This window comes from Mesoplodon bidens (genome assembly GCF_964165515.1).
Source record: "Mesoplodon bidens genome assembly, chromosome: 1".
Lineage (NCBI taxonomy): Eukaryota > Metazoa > Chordata > Mammalia > Artiodactyla > Ziphiidae > Mesoplodon > Mesoplodon bidens.
This window is the reverse complement of record NC_138176.1, coordinates 138,805,921-138,824,729: the sequence shown is the minus strand read 5'-3', so window position 1 is coordinate 138,824,729 and position 18,809 is coordinate 138,805,921. Positions and strand designations below refer to the sequence as shown.

General features: G+C 41.1%; 1 protein-coding gene and 1 long non-coding RNA gene across 3 annotated transcripts in view; one reads left to right on the top strand and one right to left on the bottom strand.

Annotated features, from left to right (window-relative positions):
• Positions 1-14,218, bottom strand: part of SCFD2 (sec1 family domain containing 2) — a 394,906-nt gene extending 380,688 nt beyond the window's left edge. The window contains exon 1 of one of the 2 annotated variants that reach the window (XM_081252367.1): positions 13,144-14,218. In XM_081252367.1, the coding sequence (XP_081108493.1) occupies positions 13,144-13,981 (838 nt within the window). In that variant the 5' untranslated portion in view covers positions 13,982-14,218. The remainder of the gene's footprint in view (positions 1-13,143) is intronic. The other variant, XM_081252366.1, reaches the window with a different exon arrangement.
• Positions 1-18,809, top strand: part of LOC308626953 — a 786,846-nt gene that overhangs the window by 537,800 nt on the left and 230,237 nt on the right. The gene's annotated exons all lie outside the window — the stretch shown is intronic.

Genomic DNA, 18,809 nt, shown 5'->3' with positions numbered 1-18,809 from the left:
GCCATTAAAAAAAAAAAAAATCAGGCCCATAAAAATGACTTAAGACAGAATCAGCATGAGTGCTTCTAATGTGGCTTCTGATGTTAAAGAAAAGAGTTCTAATTCTACCAGTAAAATATTCACTTATTAGGCCTGGAAGGAACCATGTCTTATTTATGTTGTTTATAGTTTATGGTTGTCTCCCCAGCACTCACACTACAAGCTACTCGTTAAATACTTGCTGAATGAATGCCTAGTGACTATAAGTGGCCCTGAGATCCACAGGGCAGTCAGAAGTCTCTAAGTGAATAATATCTTTAAGCCTGGAAAGAATGGAGATATGACGATTACCCCATAGCATCATTTCTCTCTCCACTAGTAACCTCCTCACTTATTTAAAAACTTCCACCATCACTACTATAACTCTTCTTTGAACCTGGTGCCCAAATTCTGAGCCGTGCCCGCAAGCTATTCTTATTTTTATCTGCCATTCACAGACACATGGTACAGACAAGTAGTCTATATGTTCTGCCTTTCTTTCCTAACTTCTTTAGCCCCTACAATCTAGCTGCTACTCACTCTTCCTCCCTATGCTAAATGCAGGGGTCTTTGGCAAGTCTCAGTTCATTAAACCTTTGGCAAATTAAAACTGTTGACTAATCCAGTCCTCCTGAAACTCTCCAAATATGAGAAGTCAAGACATGACATACTTATTTTTCCTTAAGGTTTAATAGCTAATAGTTATTTTTACAGTAGAGGAGGAGTTTTTTTTAAATTATGGCATATTTACTGAAGCAGTTCTCAAACTGTGATTTTTATTTTCTTCTATTTATTTATAGATTCTAAACTTTCTATGGTGAACATATATTCCCGTTGTAATGAAATTAAAAAACATGCTATATGCACATATAAATATCCCAAAATTTTACCAAGGGTTATCTTTGAATGGTAGGACTTTGGTTGATGTAAATTCTACCTAAAATTAATTTTTCCCCTGTGTTTTCTGCAAGGAGCACATGAAACTGACCTAAATTAATTAGAAAAATAATTTACACTCTTTCAGAAACTGTTTAAAATATTATATATGAGAATTAACAAAATGCCAAATTTACATGAGCAGGATTACTCAACTTTTTAGGTTTAGTCAAAAGGAATGTGTATTTAACATGTGTGATAATGAAGGATAAAGCAGGTATAGGCTTTCAACTCATGTCCTGCTCTTCTCTGAATACAGTTTGTTGCATGTCCAGCTTTAGAGGGTTCGATATACATTTAAAAAATTTAATTAATGCCAGTTACATGACTCAAACATAGACTAAACATTTGGGGCCTCTCAATGTCACCATAACTTCAGATTCTTCCTCTATGAAATGAATAAAATGCCAAGATTTGTATCACACTTAAATTTTCAGAGAGCTTAATTTTTCCATTATTATAGAAATTTTAAAGTATTATTTAAGACGCTCAAGAGTGGAAGTCAACCTGAACCCAGTTATTTTTCCCTGTCCAACTGTTAATCTAGCCAAGAGCAATGGGGTCTAGTCTGGCCACAGAATGGTTTATTTCCCAATGCCTTTTTTTCTAAAGAGGGTATAGGAACAAGAAATTGGATATTGGGCTCTAGTGGTCCCATCCTCCATTAGTTCCTTGTGTGATCTGAGGCAACTTTCAAAAATGTGGTGCTATTTTACCAAGCTAAAAACTCAGAGTTGGTCCAACCAACACCTAAATATCTTTGAAGCTCAGTATTTGAGATCCTAAATTCAGCCAATTGTTTCAAAGGCTAAACTTTTATAGTTAACAGCACCGGAAAAATAGCAATCCTGTATGACCCTGTGGATCATATGTGAATGTATGTGCCAGTATCATCATCATAAGGCATATAACATCTTCACTTGCCTCTACTTATAAGGAATAAAGTGAGAAGCAAGAATCGAGGCATCTTCACAAGAGCTCAGTCATACTGTAGCAGGGCTTAAAGATAAAAACACAAGAGCCTTCTCTACATTTCACAAACAGGATATTTTGGGATTGTGCACAGTGTCCCTTTGTGTTGAGATAGGGTTACTAGATTCTTGGAATTAGTATAGTCAAAAACTCACCTCCTGGGACTTCCCTGGTGGCGCAGTGGTTAAGAATCCGCCTGCCAGTGCAGGGGATGCGGGTTCGAGCACTGGTTCAGGAAGATCCCACATGCCGCGGAGCAACTAAGCCCATGCACTACAACTACTGAGCCTGTGCTCTAGAGCCCGCGAGCCACAACTACTGAAACCCCTCGCGCCTAGAGCCTGTGCTCTGCAACAAGAGAAGCCACCACAATGAGAAGCCCGCACACTGCAACGAAGAGTAGCCCCCGCTTGCTACAACTAGAGAAAGCCCACGGGCAGCAACAAAGACCCAACATAGCCAAAAATAAAAATTAATTAATTTAAAAAAAAACTACACAATACACAAATCTTAATTTAAAAAAAAAACACCTCACCTCCTTTCTGATTCCCCATGACTCCTTCTTAAGAATATTTGACCGTCTTTCATTATTTTGAGATGTTTCAGTATTTGATGACATTTCTGTCTTCTAAGAACAGAATATTTCATTATTGCTCCTGATGTTTCCTTCTATGTAGAAGGACAACAATTAGCATAACATTTCTGAACTTGCCTCACCTCCTTCAATCAATCACTTTTCCCCTGGGTTGTCAGGTTCTATTCATTCTGCCTAGGATAGGTTTCACCCTTGGAAAGAGGGAAAAAGACTTTCTCTGGTCCACTGCTGATGCTGAGTGGGTAAACCTTCCAACCCAAGAATTTGGTGTTAGGAATCTCACTTGCCCATAGATGTAAGCCACATTCTTTAAGGTTCACTGTATCCACCATAAAACTGGTATTTTGGCCTCTGCCTGTCAACTCTTTATTCCATATTCAATTTAGAATCTGGATGGTTAAAGGAGTGTTAGTTATTAGTTACTCTTTAATACTACCATTTCTAACACTACCTATGGTTGGCTCATATCAGTCAAATCTAGTACAAAGGGGATGTATTAAAGTAGATAATACATACTAGTCAAAAGGCTGTTTCAGTTTGCCATATACCAGGCAGGACTTTGCGGGGATGGAGGCAGGAGAATAATAAGGCAGTACTTATATAAGTTTATTCAGTAAGTAGTTTTCAGCACACAGTAATTTTAGATAAGAGAGTCACATAGCATTCATTATATTGCCCCTAACTTAAATCTTCTCCTACACTCCCTCTTTCTGTGAATGGATTCTGAAATTGCCCAGGCTAGAATACTTGGCATGTCTTCAAATTCTTCTTAAACTTCTACCATTATATCAGTCACCACTCTATTAATTCTCTCACTTAAATACTCAACTACTCCTTTCTTCATCCTTCCTATTACTGACTTGGTATAAATTCACATCATTTCTTACCTAGATATTTTAATAGTCTCCTGATCAACAGTCTCCTAGCCTCCAGTATTTCTTGCTTTTATCTCAAGGAGCTCATTGCTCCTAGGCTGGGCTCCTCTATGGATGCATGGGAGGGTTGAATTTTATGAGAAATATTTTAAGTTTATGCTTTTATCTAGATAATCCACAACTCTGACCAGTTGCTCAAAAAAAAAGTTCCTTAATTTCAAAACAGTTAAGAATCACTGCACACCACACAGTATGAGTTAGCTGAGCCAACAGCTATCAACGTTATTCCTCTCTACACACTTTAAGGATACAGCCCAATTGATGAACAAATTAACAAACTGCTACATCCATACACCTGAATATTACTCATTAATAAAAAGGAGTGAACTACTGATAGAAGCTACAACATGGATGAAACTAAACCATATCATGCTAAGTGAAAGAGGCCACTCAAAAGGCTATATACTATATGATTGCATTTATATGACATTCTTGAAAAGATAAAACTCTAGGGACAGGAAATGGTTCCATGGTTGCCAGATATGAGAGTAAGAGGAGAGACTGCTTACAAGGGGTACAAAGGGAATTTTTTGGAGTGATGGCACTCCTCTTATATCTTTTTTTTTTTTTTTTTTTTTTTGCGTTACACGGGCCTCTCACTGTTGTGGCCTCTCCTGTTGCAGAGCACAGGCTCCGGACGCTCAGGTTCAGCGGCCATGGCTCACGGGCCCAGCCGCTCCGCGGCATGTGGGATCCTCCCGGACCAGGGCACGAACCTGTGTCCCCTGCATCGGCAGGCGGACTCTCAACCACTGCGCCACCAGGGAAGCCCCCTCTTATATCTTGATTGTGGTGGGTGGTTACATGACTATATGTTGTTCGACAAAACTACACACTATATAGGATGAATGTTGCTATATGTAAATTATACTTTAATAAACTTGATTATAAAAAAAGCAAGCAAAACAACGACAAAAAACCTACCCATCCCCCCTCAGTTCCCACTCTGGAATCAATAAATCCATCCATCACATCATCCATCAGAGAACTCAGTCAACAGAAAATCTGTACCTGCACTTTGCCTGCCTAAAAACTTATTATGGCTCCTCACCAAGCATGAAATTTAAAGCCTTTGGAACATGGCCCCAGTCTCCTTCCTCATCATCTTTATCACCCTTCCCTCCTGATCTCTTACCTCTCCCTCAGTCATTCATCCCAACCTTAAGCTCTACTAAAAAATTACCTAAAAAGAATTCCCAGAACAACCTATGCTCCTTCTTACATGTTTGCACACATAGGGAGCTTTTAAAAGAATACTGGTTCCAGCCTCTGCCCAGACCACTTTTAAAAATCAGACTTTCTGGGGTGGTTCGAAAGTGAGAACCACTGGTCTAGAAACGGCCACCCCTTAAGAGAATATTTGTACCTAAACCCTATGAAGGCACGTATCATTCATACGTGAATTTGCTAAGCTCTGTGCTTCCTCATAGACTATGAGTTCCTCATAGACAAGAGTCTTGACTGTTTGATCTTTATGTCTGCACTTCTCAAACTTTATGGCACATTCAGATCACCTGAGGATCTTGTTAAAATTGTGATTCTTAAGCCTGGGGTGAAGCCTGGGATTCTGCATTTTTAATTCGCTTCCAGATGGGCTTGAGGCTGCCAGTCCCCAGGACACACTGAATAGGGAGGCTTTATGTCACTATCACCTAGCACAGAGCCTGCATATAAAAGTTGCTCAATAAACATTTATGAAATGAATCGAAATCATCCATGTCATTCTTTGCACTCCCCTAAGTAACCACAATTGTAGTGATCTTGCAGGATTATACAGAAAGACTCTTTCACTGACTGCACTTCATTTTTTTTTCTCTAGGTATGACAGAATACAGTTCTTGACAAATGGTTAATTCTAACCAACTCTCACTTACTTTAGTGGCAGATAATGGGTCAGGTAGTAAAATTCTTCTGGGTTACATGTATGGCAAATTATTCTTGTACTTATGTTCTTAGTCTTATACTTAGGGGAAAAACATACATTTAAAAGAATAAAGCATTAAATCATTTTAAAGGCATATCATTAATTAATAAAAGTATTAAAAACATATTCCCCATTATGTACCAGGCAGTGTTCTAGGAGCTAGACATGTTAACTTATTTTACCCTCTCAGTCTTCTGGTGGGTACTATTATTATCCTCATTTCACAGATCAGGAAACTGACTTATGACTAGGGAGGGGCAGAGCTAAGGCTACTGTAACTAGCCACTCATGCCTATTACACAACCTAGATAGTGGTAGCAGTTACCATACACTGAGGATCTACTGCAATCCCCTTACTCCTTACATATATCATCCTGTATAATGTAAATCTGAGTATGTCATATCACAGCTCAAAACCCTCCAACTTTCCCATCATACTTTGGTTTTTACTCTAAGTCTTTACTTTGCCCTACAATGCATTCCTTCTGCCTGTCTCTCCAACATTATCTCCTATCACCACCCTCCTTGCTTGCAGGGCAAGCTGAAGGAAGCCACACGAGCCTCCTCAAACATGTCAAGCATATTCCCACCTCAGGTCCTTTGCACTTGCCATTCCCTGAGTCTTATATGTTCAATACCAAGGCTGTCACATGGCCTGCTTCCTCTCTCTTGTCAATCTCTGCTCAAATGTCACATCCTCAGAGAGGTCTTCCCTAGCTATGCTATCTAAAATGGAGACCCGGGCTTCCCTGGTGGCACACTGGTTAAGAATCTGCCTGCCAATGCAGGGGACACAGGTTTGAGCCCTGGTCCAGGAAGATCCCACATGCCATGGAGCAACTAAGCCTGTGCGCCACAACTACTGAGACTGAGCTCTAGAGCCTGCGAGCCACAACTACTGAGCCCACGAGCCACAACTACTGAAGCCTGAATGCCTAGAGCCCGTGCTCGGCAACAAGAGAAGCCACCGCAGTGAGAAGCCTGCGCACCACAACGAAGAGTAGTCCCAGCTCAACGCAACTAGAGAAAGCCCGCGCACAGCAACAAAGACCCAACACAGCCAAAAATAAATAATTTTTTAAAAGCTTAAAAAATAATAAAATAAAATAAAATGGAAACCCTATCACTTTTTAATCTCTTATCTACTGTTTTAGTTATATAATGGATGGATGGATGGATGGATGATTTCATATGTTTCCAACAGCACTTCAAGGTCACTCTTTTCCCCTGTTTACAAATGAGAAAACCCTCAAAAGGCTCAATGAGAATCAAACAACAAGTAAGTTACTAAGCTAAGACTTGAAGTTATTATACTGGTCTGGCTCTAACACCTGCAATCTAGTCAGAGCCTTAAATGGCTTCTCAATTGTTCCTCATACCTATGCTTATTTTAAACAGTATCCTCTGAACCCTAAAATAAAGATATTAGTTGGTTATTTTGCATTTTGTGGAAAATCAGATTAGAGGAGATGGGGGAGGAAAGAATAAGTCACTTCTTTGAATACTAAGGCAGCACCAGAGTCCAACAACTGTGTTTAGTCTCGGAAGCTGCTAGCTTCTAGAGGCCATATCAGCATCATCTCTACTAACCAGGACGATGATAGCCTCACATATGAGAGAGATGATGGGCACAGGCTCTAGAGCAAGCTGCCAAGGTTCAAACCCTGACTCTGCCATTTACTAGCTGTGTGATCTTGGGTAAGTTAGTTAACTCCTATATGTCTCTGTTTCCTCATCTGTGAAATGGGGATAATTATAAAAGAATTATTATGAATAATAAAGGAGTTTATATATGTAGATAGCTGAGAAAAGTAGTAGGCTCTCAAATGTTAGCCACTATTAATAGTCTCAAATTTCAAGACTTTAACAAAATAATATACAATCACACCTTAAAGCAAATATAAATGCACAACTATACCATAATCCCAGGATTAAGAACCACCCATTGGATTGGGAGTTAACTTTTAACTGACTAAATTTAATTTTAAAGTTTACACGAAACTAAAATTCAGGAGAATTGAACCAAGAAAGGAAATTTAATTTCCAGGGTTACCGCCACCTCCTATCTTTTGATCTTGAACTTGTAGACTATCAACAAAGCTCTCTAGTTGATCTCAAGAGCCAGGAAAGAATGGAAAGAAAACCGGACTCAAACTTTTCGAGATTCATAAATCACATCTACCTTTTTAATTGTCCCTTGAAACAAATTAGAAGCCAGAACAGTCCGTAGAATGCTGTATTTAAATCCCCTACGCAAACATGCCTGAAGCACTCTTCAGAGACACAAGCTTCTGTGTGGTCTAGACATGGTAGAAGTATGCCAAAATCATAGCAACAGACACTGGTGGCCATTTACTTCTCAAACAATTGCAACAAACTTTCTCTATTCTTCAGCCCTGAGAGCTTATCAACTGCTTCAAGGGAGCAAGGAAGTTGTCTATCTTGTTCACCACTGTTTCTCTAGACCTGGAATAACGCTTGGCACATAGTAGGCACTCAATAAATGTTTACTGAAAAAAAAAACCCCAACTATTAGACAAAGTGATATTACTTTCAGCAAAGATGATGACAAAAAGAGACATTTCTCAAAACTGTAAGCATGATATTAACACTGCCGAATATTTATGAACTGTTGGAGGTTATTTTTGGTAGTGTCAGTTTTACATCCAAGAATATATACATAAGCATATAAATCTTCTAATGGTAACTTATCAACAATGGCATCCAAAATATTTAACAACAAATAACAAATTAATATACTAGGCCCATAAATTAACATCTAAATAAAAAACTAAAAATGTGTTTCCCTTTGATCGCTGTATTAAAACTGCTGTCACATAATTGAAATGGAAATTCAAACCGTTCAAGTCATTCCGATAATTTCCAATTACCTTTTGATGTTTAGAAACTGTTGGTGTAGTCATCTATATGCTACAGCTATCCCTGGCTAAACAATGCCCCACATTCTGTCTAAACCACAATATGATGCAAGAAACCACACCGGTATATGTACAGCTGATTCACTTTGCTGTACAGCAGAAACTAGCATACCATTTTAAATCAACTGTACTCCACTAAAAAATTTAAAAAAAAAGAAAAGAAAAGAAACCACACCAAATTCTTGTAACAGCAAGTCATGAGCTCCCCACCTCCTTATGCTTGTGGCATCCAGGAAACATCAGTCAAAAACATTGAGCATGGTGATTGGATATGCTCCTGGACGCCAGAGCCTGGATCAAGGCTGGGAAGCACCCGTGCCAAAAATAATGCCACCAACACCACCTACCCTACCACCCCATCCAATTTGGGGCCACTCCGGAGCAGAGGAGAAGTGCTGCATCTCTACAACCGTCACTACCAGCATGAGTTCCCTCTGCTGCCTCAGCACCCCTGGGGGTCAGCTGCATCCACACCAGAATGCTCCTAAGTGAGCCCTGTCGCTCGCCTCCACCAGGCAACAGTGACAGGTAATTCTCAACAAGCAGAGAATTTCCCTTTACTGGCTAGTACAGAAGTACTCTAGTATTTAAAAAACAGGTTTGACAACACAGCCACAAACCAACTGAAAACCAGCCCTGAGGATTACCAATATGGAATAATAACACTATGTTGAAACATCTTTGAAATAAATGAACCATTAAACTGACTATCTGGAAGACAGTTTGGAGGGTTATCCAAAAGGTATCCGTTAAAAAAAACTGCAATTTATAAGTGATTAGGACATAGTAACAAACTTGTTCCAATTAGTATCTATCCTCCAAAATCTACCCTCCACCAGCCAGATATAATTTTGATCCCTTCTGAAGGAGAGAATGTCATAATTTAAAAATGGGAAGTAGATCATGGACCTTTCCTTGGCTACACGATGCCAAAGTTGACTGGTTTCAGAGGGGACCACAAATCAAACTTGCTCCATGCACCAGTAGAAAGGTAAATAGGTTGAGCCCCAGGGACACCCCTTTATGCCACCCACTCTGGCTTCCCTTTATCTCCTATCCCACCAGGCCACTGCTGCCGCCACCCACCACCCCATGCAGGCACCTCTCCCCTCTCAGGAGATCTCACCCCACTTGAGCTCCCTCACCCAGGCCTGGTAGTGTTCTCCTCCCTGCATGGACACCTATCTTGCTTAGCCCCACCTAGACGCTTTTCCACTGAATTATTCAGGAAAGTAGGAAGAAAGCAGAGTCCTTATAATTTTAAATGTACTTGGGAAATACCTCAAGGTATTTTGGGGAGGCTCCCTCCCATTGCTTTATCATCAGCTTGCACAGTTCTCTTGGCATTCTATCGAAAACAATACTTTCATGGTTCCTCCTAAGCCCTGGACAAAGTAAATGAATTTTTCTTTCTCTTTACCTGTTGCCTTGAATTTACCCAGAGAAACCTCCCATTTGCTCCCTTTGAACAATGCCCCTTTTAACATTAAATATTCTTTTACATGGTCTCATGTACTTAAAATGTCTTCTCCCACACCAGTTTGCTTAATGAGTACCTTCACCAATTTAAAGCACACCCTGGAAGCCCACCTACTGGCAGAAGAAAGTGAACACTTTCTTAAGTTAAGTGAACACTTAACTCTGACAATTCAGAAAACAAAAGATGCTGACCTCGGACACTAATAGAAATACTGGAGCAATCCTGTCACATCTGGCCTACTACTTAATGTTTCTGCTTTTCTTTTTTCCAGTAAAGAACAACTTCAGAGCCTCAATTTTTAATTCTTGAAATGACAAATAATATTTAACTCACCTAATTTGTTGAGAAGATCAAATAAGGTAATGTGGAAGTGATTTTTATCCATTAAATAATCACATAAATGTGATTAGCTAATATTATTATTTCCTTTCTCAAATACTACTGTGGGCCCAAATTGTCAAATTTTAGAATATTCAGAAAATGTGTGCCCCGCTGCATTTGTGAATGACTAGTGATGCAACTTAGGAATCTCAGAAGTATTTTCAATCAGAAAAAATAAGTATACTAAGCTCAATGAAAGTCTAGTTGGCAGCAACCGTTAATTCACCTGTTCATTCATCCATTCATTCAATAAATATTTACTGAATACTTACTATTTTCAAGGCACTCTTCTGAGTGCTAGTTAATAAACAGTAAACAAAATAGAGCCCCTCCCTTCACGAGCTTCCATTCAAATGGGAGGAGACAGGCAACTGACCATCAATTAGCATGTTGGGTAGTGGTAAAGACTATGACAAATAAAGCAGGGTAAGGGGTTAGAGAGTGTCTAAAGAAAGTGGTCAGGGAAGGCTTGTCTGAGGAGGAGACATGTGAGTGGAGATTCGAAGGAAGTGAGCGACAAAACAATGTAGACACCTGAAGGAAGAGCATTCCAAGCTGAGCTGCACAAGAACATCAAAGGCCCTGGGGCTGGGACATACTTCGCATGTTGAGAAATGGCAAGGTGGCCAGCATGCCAGGAGAGCAGTGCGTGGGGGAAGATCAATAAGGGATGAGGTGGGATAGGTACACACAGGCAGATGGTGTATGGCCTTGAAAACCGTGCTAAGGAACTTAGATTTGATGGTGGGTGTGATGGGAGGGTTGTGAGCAAGCAAATAACATGTCGTCAGTTTTATGTTTTGATGGGATTACACAAGAAACTGCATGATCTGTATGTCTTCTGTACTTCTTTAATATCTGTATTTCTTAAACTATTTACATCCTCTACTCTGTTGTGACAAATGCTGCTTTCAGACTGAGTAAAATGGATTCTGATAATTGAATATTGGATTTGGTGACATGGAGGCCACCAGTGATCTTGACAAAGGAAGTTTCTGAGGAGTACTCAGGGGCAAACAGCCTAATTGAAGTCAAGGGAAAATTGAAGCAGATGATTGTAGAGATAGCAAGTACAGACAAATTTCTAAGTTTGCTAAAAATGGAGCATAAATGAAACTGAAGTTGGAGGAGCCTGAGGGGTCAAGAAAGGAGATGTTCCATTCTGTGTGTATGCTGATGGGGAAAACCTAGTAGAAAAGACTGTTTTAAAAAAATGATGAAAGGGGAGGGTATTTGAAAGAAGTAAACCTATGAGAGAAGTGAAAAAGGAAAAGATCTAGTCTGCAAAGGAGGAAAAGTTGGTACTAGATAGTAGCAGGGACAGTACATCTTTTAATATGAAGGAAGGAAAGAAAAATATGTGGGGTATAGAGGTAAAAAGGTTGGTAGACTTAGTGATAAGAAGATACAGAAGTTTTCTGGTGGCTTATATAAAAGCAAGAAAGCTGAGGGGGTGAACATGGGGAGGGAAATCTGGAGGCTTGAAGAGAGAGAAAGTATAAAATAATTGTGCTGAATGGCAACTTTGTCTTCCTAGTGCCCTTATTTTCTAAATCATTCTTGACTACTTCGTACTGTAAGCTTTTAGAGGACAAGAAGCTACACTTACCTTGTTTTTTCTGTATTTAGAAGAGTCATATACAAGGAAGAGATGCATAATATGTAAAGGAGTAGTTGCTATGATGCTGGATGGCCAGGACATTGAACTTTGCCTAACTGGAGTCTTTGGGCGGGGGACACAAAAATATGTGACCTTGATTAATTATGAAACAATATGTCACATTTTGGGCAAAAAGAAATAGAAGCATAAGCAGTATATACCACACACTCAAAAACTCAACAAGCATATACTCACACATCAGGTGTTTTTAATCCTCTAAGAGTTCAGGGGTGTTACAATGATTACTTTTATTTAAATCACACTGACAGGCTGAGCACCTGGTTACTTCAGTCACATAATTAAGCTTACATCTCAGTATTACCACTTAGCTTACTTTCTATTTTATGATCTGAACATGAATCTTATAAGGTCAAAAATTCAGATGCACCTGTTGTGGTTTTTTTTTAACTTCATTTGACTTTTTTTTTTAACCTACTGAAGGGAATGCTTACCAAAGTCAGTTTCCTGATTATTCTCCCTGAACTTGGGTGTGGCCAGCCTACACTACCAGCAGCATTACATCTACCTAATTAGAGAACAATAAAGTTGACCTTTGAAAATAAATGCACATGTCAAATATCAGAAAATGTTTTTTCTTCACCTATTTTAAGGGTAACATTTGTTACTTATGTGTATAAATATTATTACAATTTGGGATTACCCAAACTTCAATAGAATGAGAGCTAAGAATAAATAAACGTTTGAAAATATTTTCACCAGAACATGAGACTAAATACAATTGTAGATATTTTCTACAATTCTGTTTAGCCTCATTTTCTGGTGAAATTTAAGTTCAGCCTCATTTATTAACACTCATGTAAAGAATCTTGAAAGTCAACTAACTGTAATATTTTCGTGTTTTGTGGTACAGGTTACCTCCACTTGTTCACCTGTTAATACTTCTCCAACAACTTAAAGCTTTCTTATGAAGGACTGTTGTGAATACTGATATCTGCACATTTCGAAAAGGTTCCCAGGTGGACAGCTCTCCTCCATGTCAGCATAAGTCTGGTTCTCCAATCTCTGGGCTAGATGCAGTTGTTCTTGTTTAAAAGGGCAGTGTACGCTGAGGATGTATTTACCCAAGACAGCATTTAACAAATTGATTTTAATTGCTGATTTGCTCGTCTGTATCCCCCCTCTAGACGATAAACTGCGGGATCAGGGACTGTGTCCATCTAGCTCTTCTTTGACTCCTCAACCTGACACATAGTTAGAGGTCAATAAAATATATGTTGAATCAATGAAAGTCCCAGCACTTTGGAAAGCGGTTATGAAGCCTTCCACAGCAAACGCCACTTACCTGTGAGATCCAGAGTTCTGTCCACAAAGACCACTGATGCCCTGCCTGTGGCGGTCTTCCTCCTGTTCTTGGCGGGAGCAAAATTGGCCAGATCTGCAGCGATGATCCGACTGAGGGAACCTACAGCAAAACACTCCTCCCGTACCCCTAAATGCTCACACAGGGAACTGAGGCCGGACACCAGGCACCTAATCGTCAGCAGCAGCTCAGGGGTTAGGGTAGTGGCATCCACCTCAGCCAGGCTTCCCAGCCTCCTCTTGTCCGGTCGGGCACGGTTGAGGATATGCACATCCTGGGGTAATAGTGGGAAAAGGGAAGCAAAAGCTGGAGTCAAGGCAAGGTGGGGAGCAGCAGATGCGAGTAACAACGGGACGTGCAGCACCTCAGCCGTGTAGTTCATGTTGCCCATCCACTCACACAGCTTCTCCTCCAGTTGCTCGAACACTGGCTGCTGCCCTTCCAGCTCAGCCGCCGCCGGCGGCGGCACGTGATTAGCCGTGAGGTGGACTGCGTGATTCACAGCCGTGACCACCACACAATACTGGAAGTGACTGCGGCAGATGATGTCCCGTAGGGTCTCCACGGTCCGGCCTTTCAGCAGGCAACTCAACACAAACACCGCTTTGGGCTGCTCGGCTCCGCCACCAACTGCGGCGGGCTCGAACTCCCGCAGGTAACACGCAGAGTTCCCCACCGCCTCCAGCAGTCGTGAGGACCCGCAGCTCCAGTGCAGGCTCTCGGCGCAGGCGGCGTCCAGGTAGACCACGGCCCGTTTCACTTTGGCCAGGACCTGCTCCCAGGCTTGCTGGGTGAAGGACAGCACGCCTGGGGTGCTCATGGTGGGGATTCGCAGACTCAGGGCACCGAGCGCAGGAACTTCTCTCAGAACTCACAGCTTCCGGGAATTGGGCTCCGGGAGACATTGACAGTCCACACAGTACACGTGGGATGGCCTCCCACTCATCCAGTGTGGGCGCATGGTAATGACGTTACGGAGCGTGATTGGCTAGCGGGAGACGTCGTGGGAGAATGGTGAGAGCTGGGAATAAACGGGCGGGGCTCCGAGGCTCCCGGGTGCCTCAAAAGTTCGGGAAGGTGGGAAGGAGCTGCCCAAGAAAGAGCTGAGCGATTTTCTTTTCGTCTCCCTCTCTGCTCAGATTATCTTCGCTGCTCCTTGAGAAATCTCAGGAATGATAAATCCTAATTCTAAGTATGATATTTTCCTTGGATCTGAACGCATTTCTTTAAAAGTGATGTGTTGCCCACCAAAACTAAGAGCAGCCAGAGAAGATAAAAACAACCAACTGCTGTGTGATGTTTCTTAGTTTATACATTACTATCACATATCACATACATTACTGGACACAAACCTCTAACAGACATAACGGTTTCTCTTTCACTTTCTCCATCTTCCTTCCCTCATCTCATTGGCACTAAATCTTGATACACTTTAAAAATCTAGAATCCAGCCCTTTCTCCTCATCCATCCTTCCTCTCACTGCCTTAATCCACCGTCTTCGGTCAACTGAACAATAGAAGTGACCCTCCCCCACCCCCATCATTTCCCAGTTTTCCATCTCTTCTCCCTTCCATTCAGTTTGCTTCCTAGTAAACTAAGCTTGTTCAACCACTTTTCTGCTTAAAATCCTCTCCTGGCCCAGTTGCCTACAGAATACAGCCAGATGCGTTATAATGGCACCAAAAACCTTCATGATTTCTCTATGTCTCTCCAGCTATCCCAGCTTAGAATATTAAACAGCTGCACAATGAAGTCAACAGATTGATCCCAGAATGTTTTACAGTTCATTCAATCACTATTTATAAAGCACTTATTAAGTGTAATCACTGAGTTAGGCTCCAAAATACAGTGGTTAATAAGATATATTACCTGATTCATGAAAAATTTACACCTCTGCTAAGTAGTTGCCATATCTGGGATAAGTTTTAACATACCTGTTTTCCTTAACATATCTGTTCTGCTAGATGGTGCACTAGAAGCTTGGTATCCCCAACACTAGAAAATAACAGGTATTCAATAAATGTTTGTTGAATACATGCTCAGTTCATATCAGTATAATAAATAATATATTCAACCAACTTTTAATGGACATGTACAATATTCCAGACACCATGCTGGACACTGAGGATGTAGATAGAAGTAAGCCACAGTCTTGCCTTCAGAAGAATCTGAAATAAAAGAACCCACACATGTAAAGCAAGCAAATGCAATAAAACATTACAGAAGCAATGTTTTTAATTTTTTGTTTGTTTGTTTGTTTTGCCGCACCATGCAGCATGTAGGATCTTAGTTCCCCAACCAGGGGTCAAACCCCTGGACCAGAGCCCCCTACATTGGGAGCACAGAGTCTTAACCCCTGGACCTCCAGTGAAGTCCCAGAGCAATGTTTAAAAAAAGAAAGTGTTCAAGAGTTATAAAGTGGGAAAAATAAACTCTGACTAAGTGAAGCAGAAAGGGAAGTGGTCAGAAGAAGTTTCATATAGGACATAAGTTTTGAGTTTCCTTCAAAGAAAACCAGGTGTTCACCAGGTGTACAGGATGAGGAGGAGCTTTCCTGGCAGCAGAACAAAGAGTGCAGCATGGGGCTTCCCTGGTGGCGCAGTGGTTGAGAGTCTGTCTGCCGATGCAGGGGACACGGGTTCGTGCCCCGGTCCGGGAAGATCCCACGTGCCGTGGAGCGGCTGGGCCCATGAGCCATGGCCGCTGGGCCTGTGCGTCTGCAACGGGAGAGGCCACAACAGTGAGAGGCCCGCGTACCACAAAAAAAAAAAAAAAAGAGTGCAGCATGAACAAAGGTATAGGAGTATGAAACCTTACAGCATGTTCTCTGGAGCTACAAATGGTTTAGTATACCTTGAATGCACTGTTTGAAGAGAGGCCCATGAAGAAATAGGAGCTAGGAACTAGAAAAGAAGGGAACAAGTTTCAAAAAGAATAGAGTGGTCAACAGTAGTGAGTGACAGAAAAGGGAAAAGTGAGATGGAATCTGAAAAAAAAAAAGAGTTGGCAGAATATGAAATTAGGTTCAAAGAAAGTAGCTTGGCCCCTAAAATTCAAGGAGGGAACAGTTCTAGGATATAATGAGATCCATAGTGTGGCCCTAAATGCAGACTGCTGACGTGGATGAATGAAGATTGTTGAATAGTTAGATTCTAGGAGATCAAAAAACAGACGAGCAGAATGTCCAAGTTACTTGTTATGATGCCAAGTGGTAAAGGAACGGAAGACTGTGTACCAGACCCCAACATCATCTGTGAATAAGGGGAAATGAAGAGAGAGAGGCAGAGGTGATTAATAAGGAGGTATGCACTGGCAAGGAGGAGGATTTTCAAAAGGAAGTGGCACCATAACAGTCTGGTAGTGGCCCACCAGAGCAAGGGAAATGGCAGTACTTCCTCCAGGCTCCATAGTACAACAGGGTGAAGAAAAATGGTGGGTCTACAGTAGAGAAGGATGAGGAGATGTGCTGTCCCTAGAGGGAAGTTAGATTTCAGTTTCAGTGAATGAATAGAGACATCTCTGCTAAAATACTGAGAATGTGGGACATGTATATATAATGGAACAAAGTTAGGGACTGAGAGTTAGATACAGAGTTGGAATTCAGGCCTGAAGAAACTGGGAGGGAATAAGCACAGAGTATGTAAGGGAATGACACTTAAAGAGTTGACAAAAAGTGACTCAGAATGAGGAAATGTGGGGGACTGCATAAAGTTGGGCAATACAAAACCTGTACAGCCACATGCCACCCAAAGGGCTGCCAGATCATGAAGGGGCTTATAGATCATGTAGTTGGAAGTTGGGATTTTATTTTATGTGTAACAGGAAACTATTGAAGGGTTTGTGTTACTTGAATTGCAGTGGGGCAGTGGAGATGGAGAGAAGTAGACAGATTTGGGATATATTTTGTAGGAAGAAGTAACAGGTCTTGCTAATGGATTTTTATAGGCATGAGAGAGACTCAAGAGGGAAAGGGGAATCAAGGATGATTCCTTAGGTTTTAGCTGAACAACGGGTTGGATGGTGGTTATTCATAATACAATGGAGAAGCTTGGGAGAGAATGGAAGTGGGACAGGACAGGTTTGGGAAGGGAATTCACAAGTTCTGTTTTGGGCATAAGTTTGAGGTGCCTATTAAATACCCAAGAGAGGCATCAGGTGAAGCATCTGAGTGAGCAGCTTGTCCTGAGCTTAACGATAAATTAACAATGCAGACAGAAAATTGAGAGTCATAGATATATATTACATAGACAGTATTAAAAGTCATCGGGGGCTTCCCTGGTGGCGCAGTGGTTGAGAGTCCGCCTGCCGATGCAGGGGACACGGGTTCGTGCCCCGGTCTGGGAAGATCCCACATGCCGCGGAGCGGTTGGGCCCGTGAGCCATGGCCGATGGGCCTGCGCGTCCGGAGCCTGTGCTCCGCAGCGGGAGAGGCCACAACAGTGAGAGGCCCGCATACAGAAAAAAAAAAAAAAAAAAAAAAAGTCATCGGGTTGGATGAAGTAACCTTGAGGGACGGGGTAGACAGAAAAGAGTAGAAAACCCAGGAAAAAATTGAATTCTTGATCTCAGACATCATAGCAGGGTTAGATGAATTCTTGCTAAAATTGCATGCTTAAGACCATCAGGTTTACCTTATTTAAATGTGATTTGTTCTTTTCTGCTCAAAATAGCTAGCAATTATTTTCTATTCTCTTAAAGTCAAGCATATCTCCGTCTCATTTCTAAGTCCTCTCTATTCATGATCAACACTTAAGGATTTACTAAGCACTTTCCATTTGCTTGATATTGTAAGAGAGAATCTGGTGAACAAAAAAATTTTGTTTTCACCCTTAAAGAATGTGAAGTTTACATAGCAGTGTAGATGTGAATAGATGATACAATTGCCAGAAACAACTAGCAACATAGAATTTAGTGTTAAAATATATCAGAATGCAGAGGAGGATGGATAATTGAGGCTTAATTCCTTGTTGTGGTATCTAGAGATGAAGGAAAACTCTACACCTGTGCAGTTTCTCAGGCTGTTCAAAGGACAGAAGGCCTAAGCCATAACATATGTTGAAGAAAGTAATCAATAAACAATTTATAATAGGATAGAAAAGAGTTTTATCTGCCAGACTGAGGACCATAGCCTGGAAGACAGCCTCTCAGATAATTCTGAGGAACTGCTCTGGAGAAGCATAGTCTTCAGCACAATTTTATGTCTTATCAGAAGAAAGAACATCAAACAAGTCAGGGAAACATTCTTACGTGGTTTCAAAAAAAAGAAAAAAGATCAGCAGGTACACAGCGAATAGTATGGCCTTGGCACCTGGAAAATTAGTCTTATCATTGAAGGAGTACCAGCATTACTGTCCCAGGAAAGGAGGCATTTAATTTGATTTATTTATTTATTTATGTATGTATTTATTACTTTTTGGCTGCGTGGCATGAGGGATCTTAGTTCCCTGACCAGGGATCAAACCCACGCCCCTGGCAGTGGAAGTGCAAAGTCTTAACCCCTGGACCACCAGGGAAGTCCCTAATCTTTATTTTTAACGTGGACATTCTTTACTTCTGGTCAACGTGCCCTTTTCTTTAATAATTAAAGAAGAGGTACAAAGTATGTTTCATAGGCCACAAACAGGCTAGTTAGAATAAAATTCAAGTT